General features: G+C 40.9%; 1 protein-coding gene across 1 annotated transcript in view; it reads right to left on the reverse strand.

Annotated features, from left to right (window-relative positions):
* LIMCH1 (LIM and calponin homology domains 1) overlaps positions 1-15,136 on the reverse strand; it is a 455,814-nt gene that overhangs the window by 69,811 nt on the left and 370,867 nt on the right. The window contains 7 exon segments of the mRNA XM_023738915.1: positions 1,790-2,198; positions 2,418-2,575; positions 4,131-4,257; positions 9,112-9,147; positions 13,729-13,989; positions 14,461-14,572; positions 14,682-14,803. Of these exon segments, the coding sequence (XP_023594683.1) occupies positions 1,790-2,198; positions 2,418-2,575; positions 4,131-4,257; positions 9,112-9,147; positions 13,729-13,989; positions 14,461-14,572; positions 14,682-14,803 (1,225 nt within the window).

Raw genomic sequence — 15,136 nt, forward strand, 5'->3', positions numbered from 1 at the left:
GGTTCAAAGTTAATTAAACACATTCTCTACACCTCTGCTGGGCCAGCTCAACATAAGATCTTCCTTCATGAGATATCACAGACAGGCCATCATTGTAGACCCTAGGTGAAGGAAAGCTACTGAAGTGGACCACTGAGTGTGCGTGGGCTTGAGCATATTTGTGTTTGCATGCTTAGTAGCTCATCTTCTCAGGGAAGATTCATTTATTTATTCAATATACACTTGCTGAGTGCTGACCTTGTCCTAGTCACCTACATCAAGCATTGGGATGAAGCTATAAGGGCACAGGTCCTGCCTGTCCTTAAAGGGACAAACATCCAGTTCAATCCAGATGAGACAGCCAGGGCATTTTTCTTTTATTCTATCAAAGATTTTGAAGATACATTCAGAGTTATTTAAGCAAAAGTCAGAAAGTATGGCTTGGTGCCCTCTGAAATTTAATAAGATAAATGACATCATATTGCTCAATTAGTTTAGTTAAGCAAACTGTTTTTATAATCACAGTGTTCATGTCTCCTAGAGATGAATTCCACCTCTATTACGAAGTTCTATTGCAGTTCTCATTGTCCCTGTTCACCACATGGGCTTGTCTTCTATTATGAACCCATGTGGTGTACAAGGACAATGAGAACCAATTTTTCTTTACAGTTAAAAGAACTTTCAACAGAGGAGTAGTGTTTCTAAATGTGAGAGAAAATACTGGAGTTTGAGGAAATGGAAAGATGGTTGGTTGTCATAGGTTCTGGAATATTATTTTACACATTTACTGCTAAAAACAACCTACTTCCCCTCCACTTCAAAAATAAAAGGAAACTTGTCTTATCTGAGGACCAAGTACATCCAATGTTCTTATGTGTTCTTTTATCATCCTCATTATTATTTTTGCAATCATAGTATCTTTTTGGATCCGATGTCAATTTCTTCTTAAAAGAGAGGTCAGGCAGCTGCATATACCACCATTTAAACCAAAAAACAAACAAAAAAAATCCCGTTGCCGTCAAGTCAATTGCGACTCATACCCTACAGGACAGAGTAGAACTGTCCCGTAAGGTTTTCAAGGAGCAGCTGGTGGATTTGAACTGCCAACCTTTTGGTTAGCAGGCAAGCTCTTAACCACTGCGTCACCAGGGCTTCCAGCATTTAGACCAAAGCCAACTAAAATGTTATACTGAGGGCTTTTCAATACCTCTAAACAGCTAGAGACACCACCAAACAAACAAACAAACAAAAAAACCACAAAAATACCATTTCTGTGGAGTCAATTCCAACTCATGAACAGATGTCACTAAATTACGGTTGGTTACCACTAAGAAGTCCTGGTGATGCAATGGTTAAGCACTCAACTGCTAAAGGAAAGGTTGGCGTTCAAACCCACCAGTGGCTCCACAGGAGAAAAGACCCAGTGATGTGCTCCCGTAAAGATTACAGCCTAGGAAACCCTATGGGGCAGTTCTACTCTGTCCTATAGTGTTGCCACGAATCAAAATTGACTCGATAGTACACAACAACAGCACTACGGATACTATGCTGTTATATCAAACTAGAAAATAGGCCTTGCTCATGGGAATAACACACTATTGGAGTCCTTCAGGACCAACCACAGTAATTGGGGTTCCTTAAGTATTTGCAAATCCAAATCTCCTGACAGACATAAACTTCACAGATGTAAATGTTACCATATTTTGATTCTGTTAGGTAAAAATAATTGCATTTTCTTGAGTCAGGATGCTTCTTTCCATTGAGTACCTGGAGTTTAGCTTTGGTTCTACTGTTAAGGGACTCATCCTACCTTAAAGGTCTTCAGAACCTCCTGAGAGTTTTTGGGTTGGGAGTAAGGCTTGGGTGTCAGCATAGGCACTGCTTTGGGAGTGACAGTTTTGCTTGGAGACCCACTGCCTGCTGACATGCTGGTATCCAGAACACCAGTACCAGTGATGGTGGTTTCAACAGTGGCAGTGAATTTGGGTGGAGGCAGTGACTGCTGCCGCAGGTATTTCATGGGGTTGGGTTCGTTCAGGAAGGAGGATAAGTTTGGCTCTGTTGAATGGCTTCTTTCCAGAATTTTTGGCATCTCCAAGCGTTCAAGAACAGCCTCGCTGATGGTGAACCTCTCAATGTATTGCTGAAGGATCCCTTCTGCCTCCTCCTGGGTCCGAGCATTCTTGTACGCCTCGTGCAATTCTCTCTCTCTCCGCTCTCTAAAGGATTGGGCGTGGGAGAAGGAAGCAATGATAGAGTTAACAGTCATGAAAACTGCACAGAAGACCTTAGTAGGAACCAAGGTAGAACTGAAGGGATGGTACAGAAGGTTTAAAACATTGGCATTAGAGCCTTCGTGATAAGCAAAAATTTTCAAAAAGACACCACACATCTAGATAATTTTGTACAATTAAAAATAAACAACAGAAAGAACTCACTTTTCTTGAACAATTTCTCTGTAGGTTTTGATGCTTTTCCTTCGTTCACGTGTCCCATCTTCTCCAGCCAGTAACTTCTCCATTTTTTTCCTTTCTTCCTCTTTCTTGATTAAGTCCTGAGAAACACTTCTTCTGCGGCTCTTCCATCGAGCCAGGTCCTGCAGGGAGAGATAATACTCTTCATCAGGCTTGCACATAATTTCATTTCTACTCTTCAGAGTTTAGTGAGCACTGACTATGGGCCAGGCACTATGCAGAGCTTTCCCACACAATCCAATGTGTGTCTGGTTGGAACAGGAATACCTCAAGGCAGGAAACATTCATAGATTATCTACATTTTCATAACAGGGGAAGCACATTTATTTAAACATAGCAATGTGAAATATGCAATGATATTCCATGTCAGTGGCCAAAGTTTAGAGAACTGCCTCACAATGTAATTACAAGAAACTTCATTTTTTTCTATTTATGACCTCTTCACTGTGAATGGACATGATTCTGATCTTGTGGACAATAAAATGGTAAGGATTAACCACAGGCCTAAATAAGTTTCTCAGGGAAGGGAGAAAAGGTGGGAAAAAATCGGCTTTGAGGTCTTACAGACCTGATGATTCTACCTGTATTAATTTAGTTGGTCCTTACAACTTCACCACAAATCCTATAGGCACTTAGATCATAATCATGAAGAATTAGGATTCTAGGGTCAGATGGATGGGATTTGCAGCTCTGAGGAATAATCCCAACTCTATCTCCTCTATGCTTTGGAATCTTAGGCAAGTTTCTTAGCCTCTCTGCACCTCAGCTTCCTCATCTCTAAAATGGGGATGATAATAGCACCTACCCTCACAGGCTTGTTGTGAAGGTTAAATGAAGCAATGTACCTAAGGTGCCAGGCAGATAGTAAGTGTTTGATATATTGCAGACATAATTATTACTACATTTTACTGACTTCGGACAACTTTTTTAACTAACAGTAGAGTCAAGTTTGGAATAGCTACCTAAATATGCTCTACAAGGATTAAATGAAATAATCAACTCTCCTTCTTCTCACCTCTAACTTCAAGCTCTATTATCTGCCCTGGATCTTTGCTCTCTGATCACAAACATTCTCAAGGCCCTCATCAGGCTCTTGAGAGTTAATCCTGGCTCAAATCCTGTCTACTCCACTCACTAGCTGTGTGACTCGGGGCAAGTTAATTAGCTGTCTTGGGTCTAAAATTAGGGGCAATAATTGCTCCTAGTTCATTGGGTTACCAAGAGGTCTAAATTAATTAATCCATGCAAAGCACTTAGAATAGTGCCCAGCACTGGTATACTTTCAATGTTGACAATTACCATCATCATTAATATTTCAAATATTGACTCTCAAAAGACAGTGGTTTCTCAGTCCTACATTTCATTCCAGATACCTCCCTCTCACTTCACTCTCCTTTGTGGCCAAGCTTTTAGCAAAGGTACTAGCTGATTGCACGTCTGTGTCATTCACTTCCCACCCTTCAGGTTGCTATTAACCTTCTTTTAATTCCCACATTTACTGTATCACTGTTTAAAATCCTCCAGGGGCTCCCTCTCACTGGCTATCCCCAATCTACGTTCTCCCGCCTGGGTTTCAAGTCCAAGTCTACCCACCCAGCCTGATTTTCTGCTCTAAAGGGCCTCTTACCCATCATGCTGAGCAGCCTCCCACTGCCCCGGGCCTTGGCCTGTACTCACATCTTGCCATTTGTCATCCTCTTCCCTCAGCTGGCTATTTATCAGCTGCAGCTGCTCCTGGCGGGCCCTGCTGTGGGGCTGTACTGCAGCCTCTTCCTCACAGCGCACATCAAACATGCTCGTGCTCCTGAGTGAGGCGAGAGCAAAAACAAAAATTGACCAGGATCAGCACTCCTCATTTCTCTGCCATGTGGGGGCACTACTGTATTTGGAAAACTGCCCTTGCCCTCAGCAGCACAAAACAGCAGCAGGATTTGTAGCCTGTTGGGATCCCTCAGCGGGTAGGGGGCATGCTAGTGCCCCCACCTCTATTGCTTTTGACGCCAAAGCAAAATGTGATCATCTTTGTCTTCAGTGATGTAGTTCAAAAATTTTATATGTAGGTGCCGGCGTATGTTTAAAGAACCACTAGAAAAACATATTTGAAGTCCTGGGCTCCTCTCATTTGGAAGTACAGTAAAAAAAAAAATAAAATAAAATAAAGAGAATTAAAAGGTACAACACGGGGAGAATCTGTGGGGAGGAGGGCAGCATTCCATGCAGGGAAACTTTATTCCAGTCAATGCTTCTTTGTAAGAGCTGGCTTAAATGCTTTCTTCGTTAACTGAGGCAATTTCTCCATTAAAAAAAAATATCATAGGGCCTCAAGTTGAAAACCTCCACCTTTTCTTATCGTATTTTCTGAATTTTGGATGCACCCAACATCTAGGAATCGATGATGTATGTGTCTCATGTGCTTATTTTTATTTCCTGTGAAATTGTCTTTAATTTGATAACACACTTGATGGCATCTTGGAATCAAGATAACAAGTATTTTATAGTAAGAGGAAGGAATAAAACATCTAAATCCATGTATATTTGCACTTTAATATTCTCACAATTATTTTGCTTTATTTTTGTCAGGATGCCTCCAAATTTATTCTTTTTTAAAAAAGGATAGAAAAAAACAACCTTAGAAAACCCTTAAGCTGTATATATACCTGATTTACTCCACAGTAGCTTTTTAAATGTTGGGCAACCATAGGGTCTTTTCTATAATCCTTACATAGACCTTTGTTACAGCAAAAGCTGAAGCAGCAAGATGAAAACCGAAGCAGAAACTAAAGCAATATTCTCCCTTTTTTCCTCTCAAAGAAATAACTATCTCTGCAGCTAAGTGGGCTATGCAGTCCAAAAATCAACACCTTGGAAGGGGTCCTTTAAACTTTACTCTTCACTGTGGGAACAGAAGAAGGCTGTGATAGTCAATCTTTTTAAGCCAGCTTAACACAAAGAAAAGGAAAAGCCATGCAGCTGACACCAACTAATTCTAGACATCATAGCGATGACCAAAATAGTTATCTCCATAGTGGGACAAGGAGCTGCGGCAGCATCATTGGATGCAAGTGCGTTCCTTAGCAGGCAGTGCTCTGGAAGGAGAAGACGACCCCCCCAAAGCAATGGTAGCCCACTGTCTTCATACAATCCACTCAAACTGAATCTGCATGAACCGTGCAGGTGTTTTTAGCCTCTGTGCAGGTGTTAGACAATTTAAGTCTGACCAAAGAGAACTAAAACTGAAGACCGTAGCTGTAACTGGTCTTCCCCAAGAGTATTCTAATAATAGGCTTCAGAGAAGGACTTGTGAGGTTTCTATTAACACAGATATGATAAACCACTGAGTGAAGCTGCCTCAACACACTTATTGGATAGTGGTGATTTCAGCAGCTGTGCCTTCCAGAAGGATAAACTGTATTCCTCAAAGGGTATGTGTGTGTGTGTGTGTGATTTCTCACTTACTCTAAACTATTAAAATATTTATAAATGTTGTGTAAGAATTAAGAGTTAGCAGGGTTAGGAAGAAAAAATTAATCCATGCTTTTTAAGCTTTGTGGATCAAAACTTACTTAGACATACCTTCCAGAAAAAGGCTGAAATTCATCCCATTCCTCTTCTCACAGTTAAACAAAAACAAAACAATCTTACCTTTAAATATATCCAATCCAGTGAGTTCCTCTTTTAAGGCAATTTACAATCTCTACTAAGATCTTAGAAGATATAAAGGTCTTTGATCGGGGACCCTTTTGTAATCCACTTACACAGATGGCTGATTGTGGGACAGAAAGGCCCCTTTCCTCGACTTTGCCATCTATAATTTTTAAAGCACAGAATTTTGGATTAGACCAAAATGGGTGGCCATAGGACCAAGCCTTCTTCTGGGATCCAAGAAAGAAAATGGTAACCTCCTCTGATATTTGGGATTTGGTTATCCCACTCGATGGCCATGGAGAAGAGAAGCAAGGTTTTCAGAATCATATTCTTCTGTCCTAGGTTCCCATCTCTCTTCCCACTGTGAAGCTCTAACTACCTCTGTCCAAATGTGCCCAAAAGTTGGTTAGCCAAATAAAAATAGAAACTCTTGTTTGCCCTCTCATATACAGGAAGTACTATTACTTTCCAGATTTTTTTTTTTAAAGAAATACCAGGAAACTGGCCAAAGAAAGAAATAACTGTGAGCAATATACTCATGCCATTTCAAAAAAAGGAACTGAGAAAGTTGAGAATTGATAATGCTAGGCAGAAAATGGGCTGAGTCACTAGGCAGAAAATGTTCTGTAGTTCAGAGGTTGAACTCGGCCTCCAAACTGGAGAAACGTCTGTTTGGGAGGATTGGGGAGGAGGATTCTGGAGAAGCCCAGGTTCCAGAATATTAATGTGATTTGCACTGAGCCCATGCCCTTGGGCTGCTGGGACAATGGCATATTGCTGCAGAGCGCAAGACTCCCTATTGATGGTGGGTTGGCATTTTTGAGGGCCAGGATTAAATAACTGTCAAGGGAAGCCTGGGAATTGTTTCTGAGCTAGGTCTAAGGAAAAGGAATTAAGAAAAAAACCTATCTGCAGCTCTCACGATGCACAGGCTTTGTTGGTGGAGAAAGTGGTGGGAGAGGAGGAGTGTGGAAGTGAGGAAAAGGGCAAGAAGGTGAAACTAAATCTATGGAAACATTCCTGGCTTGCCAGGAGGCGGAAATTTCTCTGCCTGTGTGGTAGGTCTGCCTCTGACCTGCAATTTCCGTAAAGGGCACATCTTTTTTGTTTGGCCTGTACTTTAAGAATGTGTCAATTATAAATAAATTTAATCTATGCCAATCATTGTCTTTAAAGATTCTGAAAAATAAAGGTAGTAGGGGGAACAGATCATCTAAAAATTTTATAAATTTCTATTTAAAAGATAAACTCCTGATATAAACTTTTGATTTTGTTTCCCACATGATTACATTTATTACATTTTAAATTGTGTCTACTTAAAGCAGAAAATTTGGTACTTCGGATATTCCTACATAAGACCTCTGGAAAAAGAGTTCTTTTTACTCTTCTCAGTCTATGAGGCTGCCTTTTATAAATTTAGAGGAGGACAGAAGGAAGTCCCCATCCCCATACCTTTTAAAAAAATCATTAACTTTTCCTATGGGTGGGGTTTCATATTCAGGTACAGGCAAAATTCAAAAGCTCTTTTATGTAGCATCCTTTCTTTCACCTTCTAGGGATTTCCAGAGATCTATTTTAGGCAAACTGCACAGAGGCTTTACCTTAAGGGAGAATAAATCCATTTATCAAGATGTTTTTGCTAACGAATCAAAATAGTGTTTTTCTATCCATCTTATATAATCCTCCTTTCAGTGAACGTTAAATATTGCCACAGCAGATTTTAAAAGCAATAACCAGGACTCAATTTTACAGTCTTTAACTCCATGCAGTCAGTCAAGCTCGGGCTGAATTTGGTTTTGAGACACGAATGTTCTGCACTTAGAGCCACAAACCAGTAATAATAGATCGCACACTGGAAACGGATATCTTGGCGCTGGAGTCAGACTCAGTGTAGGGCTAAGAGTGCAAACTGAGCTGACATCTTGAACACAAACATGGGAACAGTGTAACTCGAAAGCACTATTTTGCCTAATCTCATTGCCATCCATGGTATTTGTGTGCTCTACACCCTTATTTAGGACCTCATCCCCCACGTGTCCTACACTCTATGACTTGAAACTATGGCTCAGGCATGGAGGACAGACGGAAGGATTGCTGGTGTGGCCCAGACTCCTGCGAGGCCACAAAATGCCTCTCACAGAAAGGAGAGCCATCAGGCAGCTACTCAGCAGAGTACTGATGTTGGAGTTAGATATTAATCATGTTTCTTAAAGCACAAGTTCCTCAAATCTGAGAAGGCTTATATTCTGCAAAGAAAATTTTTGCCTTGAATTTCAGTTTCAGAATGACTGGCATACGGGAAATCCATTTTTTGAAAGGGAGTTAATGTGGTTCCAAATAGGATAGAGTGGATTTTTCTTAAATTTGGATGTGAGGGAAGGATGGGAAATGAATCAACAAGAGCAGTGAAAACCAAGCAGCAGGGAGAGGAAGCCCAACGCATGTTTTACATCCTTGACCCCTTGCTATGTCACGGGACTTGAACAAAAACCCCAACGTTTTGGTCTCAAGCATCCCACAGTTTATGTTACTCCAACCTGGGAGGAACTTGGGCTTCTGAATGTATAATTAGTGGTTTGGGGTTTATTTTCTTAGTTTCAAAAACATGTGGCAATGGGAATGACAGCTTCATTGTTAACTCTAAGCTCCAACTTGTCAAGAATGAAGTGCAGAACTCAGAAAACCTTTTCAAATAATTTCGAAGTTCAGAAAGAGCACCTGTGTCCCAACCGTCACAAGAACAGCTTTCACATGCCTGGTCTATGAAAAGCAAATGTTATGTTTGAAGCAGCAGTTGCATACTAGAATCATGCTTAAGATGCATTTTCATTCATCTCTCCTGCATAGAACATATGTTCTGCGTTCCAACTTCAAGTGGTTTTCTGATGTTGCACGAGCCAGTTAGCTATTCAGTTCATCGTTGCACGGATTGCATTTCAGTTAGTGGTAAGTACTGGAAGCATGCAGTTTAGGCTAGTAATTAATGTAATTCTATGAATAAAAGACAACTTACTCTGCGTCATCAGACACAGGAGTTCTCGGACCGTATCTATAAGACCAAATACAAAATTAGAGGGCTGGCAAGACAGAAAGTTAATGCTGTAACCAAGCTGGAAATAAAAACCTGTGGTGAAATTTACGTGTGCCAAACTTCTTCGCTGATGATTCTGGAAAAGAAGTGTCATTATACAATTTGCAATACTCATTAGCTGCTTAAAATGAAGGAAAGATCTTGACATTTTTAAAGAACGCAAAATGTGTATTAAAACCCAGAGCAGAAATGAAAATAATCCGTGTACTACCCACAAAGAAAGAATCTGTTCAATATAAACACAAAAAGGCTTAGGTGCAACCCACAATGTTTAGAGAAGGCAGCTTAAAAAAGAAAAGAAAACCTATGTTATGCTCATTGACAAACAGTTGAACTGTTCATGCTTTTATTTTCAGCTGTAATGGATACCCACCATATAAGCACATGCTTACTGACCATTTCCCTGATGTGTTAATGCATTGGCATAACTGACATCAAAGAGTGTTTCTACAGTTTTCTGAAAGCAAACCAGAGCTCCAACCAGAACCCCAATCACTGCCTTCCGCATGCATCTGACAAAAACCACAATTCCTAGAAAACCGGCAGCCTTAATCAAAACCAGACTTGCATGATATTCCATAACTTGAAAAACCATAGTTTTTTTTCTCCAATCTTTTATATTCTGTTGGCTATATAGATCTATCAAATCATACTCCCGGCAATATAACTGCGTTAAGCTTAAGTGTGTCTGATAACACAAAGATCAAATTAGAAAAAAAATTAGAACATTACAAGGGCATATTTCAAGCGTATTCTTAAAAAGCAGCTCCCTCAAATGACGGCCTCCTCAGAAAATGCCAGTTTTAAGGGAAGTCTCTTACCTAGATCCTGAATGGCTGCTCATTTCCGTACTCTTGACAGTGGACAAAGAATTATTTGAGCAAAAAAAAAAAAATCTTGCTTTCAGTTTCCAATAAATAAAATTTTGGGGTGGTCAGGAAAAATTACTTGGTCTCATGTTCAACTTTCATAGAAGTTTATAGGGAAAAGAGTAATTTCTAAAGATCACTTCCTATAATCTTAGAGAAAAGGCCCTGGAATGCATGGGTGCACACACACACACATCCTTCTTTCTTGGATTTTTCTCATTCTAGACCAGTCTGCATTCATCAAGAGTTATTTTCATTGACACTGAAGGCAACCACATCAGTGCAAAGCCCAATATTTCTGCTGAAATCGTAAAAGCAAGACAAGGGAAGGGTTTGTGGATGTTTATCTTCTGGCAGGAAGACTCATCTTCTGTTTCTCTGGGGAATAATTTCAGAAGGTTCTAAAGTTTAACCTAAAATGCAAAAACCAAACCCACTGCTGTCAAGTCAATTCCGACTCATAATGACCCTACTGGACAGAGTAGAACTGCCCCCTAGGGTTTCCAAGGAGTGGCTGGTGGATTCGAACTGCTGACCTTTTGTTTAGCAGCTGAGCTCTTAACCACTGTGCCACCAGGGCTCCAAGTTTAACCTAATAGACCTAATTTTCCAAAAACACTACCACATTGAAATAGATGATGAGTGGATCTCTACACATCAAGATGGAATGTGTGAGCTGTGTTAATTCTGAGGATTTTGGATAAATGTCTCCCAGTTAATAAATAGGCTTACTGCAATAGACTTGTTCAAATATAAAAAATTATTGCCATCGAGTTGATTCCCACTCACGACGACCCCATTGTTACAGAGCAGAGTTTTCAATGGCTGTGATCTTTATGGAAGCAGATTGCCAAGCCTTTCTTCTGCAGCACTGCTGGGTAGGCTCAAACTGCCAACCTTTAGGTTTGTTGTCAAGCATAAACTGTTTGCACCACCATACAGTGATTTCTAAGGAGCCCTGGTGGCATAACACTTAAGCACTCAGGTACTAACCAAAAGGTTGGTAATTCAAAACCACCCAATGGCTTTGTGGGAGAAAGACCTGTCAATCTGCTCCCGTAAAGATTACAGGCCAGAAAACCCTATGGGGCAGTTCTACTCTGCGACATGGAGTCACTATGAGTCAGAAACAACTTGATGGTACCCAACAACAACATAGTGATTTCTAAATTATCTATGGAAGACAGCAAGGAAGTTATTCCTAATGGATAGTTAATCTGGAAATAAACTATTAGCATTCATTATGTGTTTCTGTATCTGTATTTGAATACTTTTGTTAACATTTTGATGATATTCAACATACATATATACCATACACATACACCTCGATGAATTTCCACAAACTGAATGCACCCATAGATGAGTTTTGCATGTTTTCTACTTTATATAAACACATTCATGCTGATGCACTCTTTTGAGGTTGGCCTCTTTAGCTCAATATTTCGTCTGTGAGGCTCTGCTATGTTGTTGCATGTAGAATATATTTGAATTTAAATTTTTTCTACGCAAAATACTTAACAGCATTTCACAGACATCTCTATCAAAACATGTAGATTTACATTCAAACATAAGCTCCATGAGAGCAGGGATTTTTCTGTTTGGATTCCCCGAACAGTGAACAGAGTAGGCGCTGAATAAGTGTTTATTGAAAGATTGAATAAGTCATTTGGATGCTCTGAGAATTGAAAAGAAAACCTGTTCAGCATCACAGCAACACACAAACCTCCACTGATAGACACGTGGTGGCTGTGCATGGGCTGCATCGGCCAGGATTCGAACCTGGGTCTCCAGTGTGGAAGGCGAGAATTTTACCACTGAACTACCACTGCCCCATACACATATTAATTACTTGATAAATGTTTGTGGCAAATAAATATGAATTCCCAAGATGTATGTTTGTTCAATCACACAATTATGCCACATAATTAATATGACTGTACCTCCTTGTGCTAAAGCGAATCCTTCATTCCCATTAGAATATAAAGAGGACTCTTTCTAAACCATAAATGGAGGGACAGATACAAGTGACAGGCAATTCATCAGACTTCTGCAGTCTCTTCTCCTAACTTGTGCAGGTAATGTGCTGTCTCAATAGTGGTTTTTCACTCACAGCTGGGTTTGAATCTTGGTTCTGTAATTACTAGCCATGTAGACTTGGGCCTCCATTCCCTGATTGCAAAATGCAGATGAAAACAGTCTAAAAGGTTGTGTGAGCAGTAAATACATGGGAAAGTCCCTATAATGTTTCCAGTAGGCAGCCTATAGGCCTCACTTCCTTCTTTCCTTTCACTCTAGCTTGCGTTCATCCCCCGATCTAGGCCCAAGCATCATGTCAGAGACATCTGGAAAATGAGTGACTGTGGTAGACTGAGCAGTCCCAATGTCACTAACCAGCCTGGGATCCACAAGTGATCCATTCATTTAACTTCTCTCTACATCAGCCTTCCCATTTGTGAAATGGCACTAACATTGACTGAACCCACTTATGGATACCAAGGAGAAAGTGAGTTAGAGGAAGCAGATGCACTTTGAGAAGGATATAAAACACTCTACAGCTATAAAGAAAAGTACAGATCAACCTCGCCCCCAAACCAGTAACCAGTTGCCGTCAAGTTGATTCTGACTCATGATGATACTATGTGTGTCCGAGCAGAACCGTGATCCACAGGGTTTTCAGTGACTGATTTTTTGGAAGGAGATGGCCAGGCCTTTCTTCCGAGGCTCCTCTGGGTTGACTAGAACCTCCAGCCTTTAGGTTAGCAGCTAAGCGCCTTAACCATTTCACCATTCAGGGACTCTGCTCCCTGAAGCTGGTGTTAATAAGACTCTAGTGTTAATACATATTATCCAAAATAAATATAAAACATAGATTAAATCTAAGTGATAACAATGGCTAAGATCATATTTTAAAAATTTTGGAATTACTTAAGGTTATTCCTGATCACTACTCTACCCTCCATTCCACTACCATTGAGGTCCTTTGTGAACTAGAACTCCATTACTTCCTGTTTTATAATGGAACTTACAATTAAGCAGAAACACCCCTCACTCCTTTCCCTGTACATCGATCAAGCAGGCCACACTCTTACTAAATGGCAACAGAGGCTTCAACATATAGGGCCTTAAACCATAACACAAACCCCAAAGGAGTATTATTTCTCTATTCCTCATCTTAAATCAAGTCAGAGTGTGGGACAGAAACCCTGTCTCCAGAAGGCACCTCATTTTTGCTAATGCTGAAGTTAAAACAAATCAAATTACAAATTTTATAGGTAGTATACACCTTCTTTGGACCTGAAGACCCTCCTGAAATCAGAGTAGTTAAATCAATTATGTCAGAAAGAATTCAACACCTTTACCAGAAAGCTCCTAGGTGAGCTAGGCAGAAATAAAAGTGTTTCTCATTTATTCTGTCCACAAGATGAGAGTCAGAAAGAATCTTTTAAGAGATAAATTCACTACTGAACTACTCTTTCCACATCTGCTTACATGCAAAAAAGAAAAAAATTCTTGGCAGACCTGGCCAAATTTTAATCATTCCGTAGCTACTAGCAACAGCAGGTAAGTGGCACTGATGCACCATGATGCATTAACAGCACATTCAAAGCTCAGAGTATATCAAGGCTCAGGCTGGAGAAACAAAGTCCAAGGTCAAAGAGCAACCTCTGACCTCTTATCTTGCACCATTGGACACTTGGTTGATACCTCCACATCCTATTGTTTTGCAAATGGAACCGGAAGGAACTGGTTTGGGTTGAATCCAGTGTGTCTAAGGGACACCCCAGTTCTCCTGGCCATCATGTCATCTTTTCGTGAGTCAGACAGCTTTGTTCGGTCTTTCACTCCACTGCCATTCCAGGTAGGAGCTGCCACCTTCTTTGAGTTCTCTTCTGCCCCTGAAGCCTCACACTCAGAGGCCAGAGGGCACCAACTAGAGCAACAGTCAGTCCAGCCAGTCAAAGGCCATTTATTGCTCAGGACATTTTCAGTAGCATCACTCACTGGCATTAACTCAACACAGAAGAAGCCAATATCCATGGAGGCAGCAGCACACATAGCAGCTGAGTAGGAGACCCCTTTTTTAATACCATGAACCTTCATCATGCAGCTGGTACTTACAGGGGAATGGGTTTCCCTTTATGGTTTTCATGATTCCTGAGAGAAAAGCCTTTCAAGAATGAAATACGGCCAGCACCCAACCACATGCAAAGGCTACAGTCTCTACTCCAAGGGGGCCCAGGAAGTGGAACTGTGATCCTTGGATGGGCACATTCCTTTAAATGGCTTCACTCCATTCCACACCAGTCATCAGTTGCATACTGTGTCTCTAAGCTATTTTTTTTTAAAACAACAGCCACATACAGCAGAGGCAGCGCAACAAGGAATGCAGTAAGACGCTCACAGTGGCTGGCTTCTCTCCTCAGATCTTTCTGCCTCTGGCAGTATCTCAGAATCTCTTTGAGCAACTCCTTCGTTCCCTTCTTTTCCATCCTGTGGCAACTGTTTGGATGTAACTAAAGCCAGAGAGGACAGCTTTACTACAAGGCAAGAATTCATAGCAGAGGCCCTGACCCCACCTGTCATCCTCCACCTCCTGGGGAGGCAGGAAGTGTTGCTCCTCACCTTCCTCGGTTTTCCTTGGGCACTCGCCCAAGCCGCAGACGTCCTCCTCCTGAGTCTCCAACACAGGAGCCAGCCTTGAGACCCTTTTACCATAGTCATCTATGCCAGAATTCCCTATTGTGCTGATAATCAAGTAGCATTGGTGACAAGAGAGAAGAGGAAAAAGAGTCAGGAAAGGAAACAAAATTCATTGGGACAGAAAGAAGCTGATGATTAGGAGAGGGAGCTGCTCTCATTCCAAAAGCCGGTTAGTAAGGATGACACAAAGGATCTTTAGTGTTAAAAAGCAAAGTTGTCACTTTGAAGTCTAAGGTGCGCTTGACCTAAGCCATGGTATTTTCAATTGCCTCATATTCATGCAAAAGCTGGACGATGAATAAGGAAGACAGAGGAATTGATGGCTTTGAATTATGGTGTTGGCAAAGAATACTGAATACACCATGGACTGCCAGAAG

The sequence above is a fragment of the Trichechus manatus genome, unplaced genomic scaffold, assembly GCF_000243295.1.
Source record: "Trichechus manatus latirostris isolate Lorelei unplaced genomic scaffold, TriManLat1.0 scaffold00126, whole genome shotgun sequence".
Taxonomy (NCBI): domain Eukaryota; kingdom Metazoa; phylum Chordata; class Mammalia; order Sirenia; family Trichechidae; genus Trichechus; species Trichechus manatus.